General features: G+C 35.1%; 1 protein-coding gene across 1 annotated transcript; it reads right to left on the bottom strand.

The window, feature by feature from the left end:
* Positions 1-6184: 6184 nt before the first annotated feature.
* On the bottom strand, positions 6185-6586 carry LOC132032121 (uncharacterized). The gene has a single exon (XM_059421910.1). The coding sequence runs from the start codon at positions 6584-6586 to the stop codon at positions 6185-6187; it is 402 nt and encodes a 133-aa protein (XP_059277893.1).
* Between the last annotated feature and the right edge of the window lie 1359 nt (positions 6587-7945).

Consider the following 7945-nt stretch of genomic DNA (forward strand, 5'->3'; position numbering starts at 1 on the left):
GTATGGAGTAAATCAATTAACACGTTACTTGATGAATAGCCCTCGTAACCGTAAGTTAAGGTGGGGCCCACATGTCGGGGTTTTATAAAGGACATATGAAAAGTGATATGAGTAGTACATGGGAAGTTGAGCAAATCTTAAGAATAACCCTTAAGCCAAATATGGGCATAAGCCTTCCAAAAGGATGATTTAAGGATACGTTTTCGGATGATCTGACTTGGAGAGGACAAAACGCTATTATAAGTTTGGAATTTTGAAATACACCAAAAATGAAAGTTGTAGATAATTGCAAGAGATTTCAAACCATAGGTCATGGGCCCTCATACAAATCGGGATCAAAAGTTATGGCCATTTTAAGATAAAGACTCCAAGCTGCCAAATGGCTTCCGCGGGTCCCACTTGAGAAGGTCAATGCAACCGACTTATGAGGGTCCCACAACATGCTCAAAACAGTCCATTAACTCTATTTTTTCAGCATTTTACATTCTCAATAGTCCTAGAAACTTCTTAACTCAACCCCCAAACATTTATAGCCCATTAAATCAAGAATTTTATAAGATTACACCAAACTAGTCCATGAAAGGTGATTGTTCTTTCTTCTACTTGATGTTGTGGTAAGTTTGTCTTGAAGAAAGTTGGTGTAGCTGAATTTATTCAAGTATAAGGTATGTTCTTCATCCTATCTCTTATGTTGAGTTGATTTGAAGGTTTAGCAAGTCTTAAAAGTGAAAATAGTTATGGAGGAAAGGTCATAAAGTGTCGTGTTATAGTTGTTGTGTTTATGGACTGTTTTGAGCATGTTGTGGCCATGTGGCTAGGATGATTTACATGTATAGATATGGTATCTAATGTTGTTGGTGTGTTGATGAGATTATGCTCCTTGATTAGGAAGAAAGAAAATGTATATTGTTGTTGTATGTTGAAAAACATCGTGTGGGATGTTTTATGGAATATATTTGGTTTGGTAATATTGTTGTTGATGTTGGTATTGTTGTTGTTGTTGTTGGTTGCTGGATTGTCATTTCGGGCTAGGCATATAAACAGGGGACATGCTGCCCGAATTTTGGCAGATTCTAAATGAGTTTGGTTTAAGGACTTGAGATAGGCATATGATGATAAGTCTAACGGTAGTATAATTTCTCTTGAGTGTAGATTTGCAAGTTCAGGAGAATAAGCGTTAATTCGTAGGAGATCAATCAGGTATGTTAAGGCTCGTCCCTTTTTTTCAAAGGCATGATCCCTATGGTACGATTTCATAAATGCTTCCATAACTTCTTTGTTTTCAAAAGATAGAAGTTTATGATTCCAAGGCATGATTCATTTCCCGATAATTCATAAATATTTTCCAAAATGTCCGTATTTTCCAAACCAGAGATTTATGATTCTGTGAGCTCTTATGATAACAACGATGAACATGTTTTTATGATGATAATGATGATGTCAAAGATGAGAATATTTTCTATGATGATTATGATGATGATGATTTTATGGTTAAAAGTCTCAAGTTATGAGATCAATGCTTTTATGAGATTATTGAGCTTATTTCATGATTTTCTCGATTTTATTCATTGTTGTTGGTCTCACCTTATAATAATTGTTCCTTCAAGGTGAGATAGAACGATGATGATTATTCCATAATATAATCGGAGGTTACCGACCTTACGTCACTCCGATAAAGTCATAGCATTCTTTGAGCTCCCATGCATGCTATGAGTATAATATATGTATGTAGCTATTTTGTGACATTACCGAGTTCTATTATTTCATTTTGCTTATGCACTGCACTAATTCTCATTCTTCATGTACATATATAAGGCACGGTTGTGAGGGGTGACGCAGGTGTTTTGTTGTGATGTATATATATATAAGGCACGATTGACGAGGGGTGACACTATGACCTTTGTTGTGATGTATATATATAAGGCACGATTGACGGGGGGTGATGTGTGTGCTGTTGTGATGTATATATATATATATATAAGACACATTTGACGGGGGTGTGTGTTGTGATGTATATATATATAAGGCACGATTGACAGGGGTGTGTGTGCACTTTGTTGTGATGTGTATATATAAGACACGATTGACGGGGGGTGTGTGTGGCTTCTTTGTGATGTGTATATATATATATATATATATATATATATATATATATATAGGCGGTGGCGGGGACGTGCGGCCTTTGTTGTGATGTATACATATATATAAGGCACAGTTGACAGGGGTGACGCTGTGGCCTATGATGTGGTGTTTATCTATAAGAGGCGCAGTTGACAGGGGGCGACGCTGTAGCCTATGTGGTGATGTTTTAGAGGTGACGATGTGGATTATGTTGTGGCATTTCTATAGATATATGTGTTTCTTTGATATAGCCGTACTGATTCATTTATCTTGCCCATTCATTGACATGTCTCAAATGTCTTCCAGGATTTTATGTACATGTTGATTTCATGCCTTACATACTCAGTACACTATTCGTACTGACCCCCTTTCTTCGGGGGCTGCGTTTCATGCCACGCAGGTGTATACAGATGAGTAGAAGACATTGGCTATAGGATGTTCCCAGGCTATCAACTGTATTGGTGAGCTCCATCTCAGTTCGGAGTGTTGCTGAGTCTGGGTACTTATGTTATGGTATTTCATGTATGTTAGAGACTTTTGCAGACAGTGTCTTGTGGATAGTGCGTCAAGATGTCGACAGTTGAGTAAAGCGACCATATAGGTCGATGTGTTTTTATGCTTTATTTTTAAAGATTTTATTGTGACTAAAGGTTTTCTTTGAATTAACGATAAGGGAGAAGTCCTTGATTCGACGAAAGAGTTTTATTGATTTTTTTTTTTACCTAACGGAAGTGTCATTTTGTAGATTAAAGGTTCACAAAAAGTTGTCACTCCTGGATGGAATAGTAGTATGGCACTCAGCTGAGTAGGGTCTTGGGTGTCAGTCGCGGCCCTCCGGTTTGGGTCGTGACACCTAACTCCTGTTATAGCCAACCTCTCACACTTCCTTACTGGCGCATCCACACACTCCCGCTTCACATGACCGAACCATCTTCGTCTCACTTCCCTCATCTTGTCTGCCACGAGAGCCACTTACACCCTTACCCTATATAACTTCGTTCCTTATCATATCTCTGTTAGTATTCCTACACACCCGTGCCATCCATATAGTGAAGTAATAAATAACCAAATGAACCTATGTGAAGTCTCATATAAGAGAATGAATCCTAGAACTTGAAACAACTAGTTAGGCCATTGCACTTTTTCAATTGAAATATTTATATTTGAGAAAATTTTAACGACGGTTTAATGAGAAATTCTAAAGGTTAGTACTTCCAAAAAGTTAAGAAAATTTATTTATTTTTATTTAACTACATGGTATTCAAAATTTACTAACTCAGCTAGTCCAGATTAGCAATATTATATTCATAAAAAGGGAGTAAAAAACGCTTCTTATCAAGAAGTTTTTCATTCGTAATGCTCGAAATCAAAAACCTCTCGTTAAAGGATAGAGGGATTGCAACCATCCAATCATACCCCTTGGTGATATTAATCGTAAGATTCAAATAACAATAATAGGAGATCCAAAGTACGTAGATTTGCTGATGAGATAATATTCTCGTCTCAATGAGGGAAATATTTAATGATAAATATGATTGACTAAAATTGTGTTCTGGATTCATTACTTGCGATCAATAAGTGACGTAAATTAGTATCATATTTTTAGATAACTGAAAAGGATCAAAATGCTCTTGATGTATTAAAAATGATTTACATTTGCCTTCCTTTCACCTATTGAACCCTGATTTCCTTTTCAGTTAAAAAATTTCATCCTTTTAATGAAACTATATATAACATATGTGAGACTTTAATTAAATCGGTGATAGTTATTTATTAGTAGACGTGGATATTATTCATAAATAATCTAACCATATGAATATATTTGTTCGAAATTATTGACCCTGGATTTCCAAGATAGTTGTTAAAGGATGAAAAAACTGAGTTGAACCTAGATTTGAAATTGATTATAGCTTGTTTGCAACAGTTTTAATAAAAAATTGCGGCTTCAGACGTGAAGACATTTTTGTCTTTGAATCTGTTCAGTCATAAAACATGAAGTACCACAGGAACTGGTATGAACAAATCATTTTTAGTTATTCTGGGTTAACCCGTACGGCTCGGGTTATTTATGGTTGGGACCACATGTATCAATAAATCAGTGACACTTATTTAATTATTAAATCTACACATGTAACATCTAATAATCCGAGGGGCATGTTTAACCCTAAAACTAATGTTAAGGATAATTGGGGTCCAATTGGTAGAAGGAAGGACATTAATAACCCTAATATAACGTGAAGGACGAATGTGGTCCAATTGATGGAAGGAGGACAAACTTAAGTCGTTTTCAGTATGTTAGGGGCATTTCTTTTACCATTTTTTGTTTTGATAATAGTTGGTTGTCCTCCATCATCATCATCATCATTATCATCATCATCATCATCATCATCACCACCACCACCACCATCACCACCACCACCACCACTACCACCACCACCATCATCATCATCATCACCTCACCACCATCATCATCACCACCATCATCACCACCACCCCCATCATCATCACCACTACCACCACTATCACCATCATCACCACCAGCATCATCATCACCACCACCATCACCATCATCATCATCACCACCACCACCACCACCACCACCACCGCCACCACCACCACCACCATCACCATCATCATCACCACACCATCATCATCACCATCATCACCACCATCATCATCATCACCATCATCACCACCATCACCATCATCATCACCACCAATATCACCACTACAAATAGTCTGTTGGCACAATGCAGTTAGAATAGTGTAGCCATAAAACACCACTAGCCCAAAAATACCCTTTTAGCTGACCTCCCAAATAATGTACTAGGTCTCTTCACCACTACACCCATTGTCTTTAAACATAAAAACCACCCAAAGTTAGTAAATTCCCGAAGGAAACCCGCGTCTTCACTTCCAATCACCGTCAATCCTTTTGTTTCTACCACCACCGGTTATCAACCCTAAAAGGCCACAAAATTCAATCTATAAATCTTTTCCAAACGCTAAAAAGGGTGAAAATCGAAAAAAGAGGAGACAATGAATACATTGATTATACACTGAATTTAATTTATGCTTGAAAATATTCAATATATAATAAGTGTGTGTGTGTATATCTATACACACACACATATGACTAGTATATTAATCATTCATCTAGTATTTTGACCATTCATTGAGTATGAATTGATTATACACTAATGACATAATATGTGATTCCACAACTGGAAATAACAAGTTCAGCAAGTGACTAACAATTGTTTGAAATCGCTAACAAGGTTAGACCAACCACCACGTCTCCACTGTGAGGTGCTCAATAACTTTTTATTTTCTCTGAAACACCATTCATCACTACAAATCCAAAGATATGTTCCATTGTGTGAAGTGTGAACCACCAGAAAAGCTCCTTCAAACACCTAAAATCCATCAAACTCTACCATATATTTAGCATCTCGAATAAAGCTCTGTCGTACAACTTTATATTTGAAAAACCCTTACCTACGACTTCAAACGCTAAATCATTTCAAAGAGATGGATTTATCGAGGAGATGAAGGGGCCGACATAGAAGAATAAAGGCAGGGTCAGAGAAGAGCATAAGATGGGGAGGAGAACAAATGACAAACAATGACAAAGAAGAGGCATCACATAGAAAAAGAGAAAGAGCATCGATTATGAAATGTGAAATTTTAGATCCGAATATTTATGATAGTTTGTAAGGATTGAGGCTATTCATTAGATGGACTTGCATAGAGTAGAATTGCTAAATTTTAACATGCACATGAAATACAATTTGTATCAAATAAAGCAAGTTGCTAAACTGAAGAGAAAGAGCATAATATGACTAAAAATAAAGATTTAACCTAGTCCAAAATATTACTCAAATTACTTGGTCGACTGAACAACACTAGTTCATTTTCCCAACAAAACAGAACAACCTTCATAAATAACTGAAATAAAAGTACCACAATACGAAATGAATTGAAAAATGCAATAACTTAAGATGAACACTATGAAAAAAGAACCACGAAAAAACAATGATAGAACAACATAAACATTACACTCTCAATCAAGGTCCTTGGAATTTCCATCATCTTTAGCATTGATGTCACTGCCTTTAGTTGGTGCGGGCTCTGTAGGGCTTCCAACTCTTAAGCCTAAATCATTTTGGTTAGTAGCCATAGTCTCAACAAACCACGGGTCATTGATCAAATACTCCATTGGACTTGCTGATGGTGTAACATTTCCATTCCCGAACTTGAAATTGGGGGGGGGGGGGGGGGGAGAATTTGGAGGTTGAGAAGGCTGATATTGTTGATTGAGGATTTTCTTTCTGTCATTAATTTTATCCATCTTAGCAGCAGTCGCCTTTAAAAACCCTTTAATCTCTCTAGAGTCAAGTTCATTAATATTTCTTCCCTCCACAAGTTGGTTGAAGAGAAGTTCAATTTCCTTCTCCTCGTTCATCTTCTGAATTTTGCTAATTCCTTTTTCTTGCTCATTAATTTTTCTAGAAGATAGGTTTCATGTTTAACTAGTTTTTTAAGCCTTTCGGCCTCAGGAAAATTTAAATACCTCATTAATACCTCCTTAGCCAAACTTTCAGATTGCCAAACAATGGGTTGAATTTCTCCTGGGCTAAAAAAAATTATGGCGACGTGTAAATCACATAGAATAGAAAGCTCTTCTGCTTTCTTAAATAAATTAGTTGCTCTTTTATCTAGGATGGAGTTTCTTACATTTTTACTATAGTTCATAGTATACCCAAGCCTCTTTCTAGCCATATTTGATACTCAAACATAAATAACACTTTTTTAGGAGTAGAATACATAAAGATTAAAAAGCGGTGTGTCGCTTTTATAGATGCCAAACATGAATTGTTACTATAGTCAAATTAAAAAAATTTCAAGTTTATTGAGATATTGTTACTAAAAAAGTTTATTGAGATACTTTAGTTCAAATATTAAATAAACTTATTAGGGTAATCTGATTCTTAGGAAATTGTTTTACTTTTTCTTACAAAGTTAAAAGTTGCTAAAATTTATATTCCATGATTATTTTCGGAGCTAGGAAGTTCAAATAATTAACTCGTGACACAGGTACATTTGATAAAAAGATGTTTTCTATGAATAATATGTTCTACAAAATATGCTAATATATTCTTAGTAAACATTTTTGGATTAAATTTCAACACCTGGATGGATAAAAAGGTTTGTGCTATGTATTAGTCGTGTAAGAAAAGGTAATGAAATTATAGATTGATGATACTAATTTTTAATTAAAGGTTGAATATAATGTATCGATTGAAGTAAGTCTCACGAAATACGAGATGAGAATCTAGTAAATAAAAGTAATTTTTTTCTCATAATAAAAGATGACATTGTCAAAATACATTTTTTTGGAGAAAGAATGTCTACAATTAAGTTAATCGAATACCAAAAAAAATGTTGTTTCGAGAAAATATTTTCCATTAGGACAAACACATGCAACTATAATATGTTATGTGTAACATCTAGCTGGTTCACTACAGTTTTTGGTATTGTCAAGCATATGTCAAATTTTATGGTAGTGTGAAGTCCGGAGCACTTTTGATTCCTTAGTTATCGATAAATTCTGATTTTAAATCTTATGATATTTAACTAAACACATATAACCTTTAATAACGTGAAATGTGTGTTTTTAAATCTTTTTTGCTTCTGAATATTCACAAATTTTCATAATTATTAATCGTTCCGTCATTAAATTACCCATGTGTAATATTATGCTTGTAATGTTGCTACGTATCTAAGAGTAATATATAATTGAAAATTGTCCAAATATAATATA

This window comes from Lycium ferocissimum, chromosome 9 (assembly GCF_029784015.1).
Source record: "Lycium ferocissimum isolate CSIRO_LF1 chromosome 9, AGI_CSIRO_Lferr_CH_V1, whole genome shotgun sequence".
In the NCBI taxonomy this organism is placed as follows: domain Eukaryota; kingdom Viridiplantae; phylum Streptophyta; class Magnoliopsida; order Solanales; family Solanaceae; genus Lycium; species Lycium ferocissimum.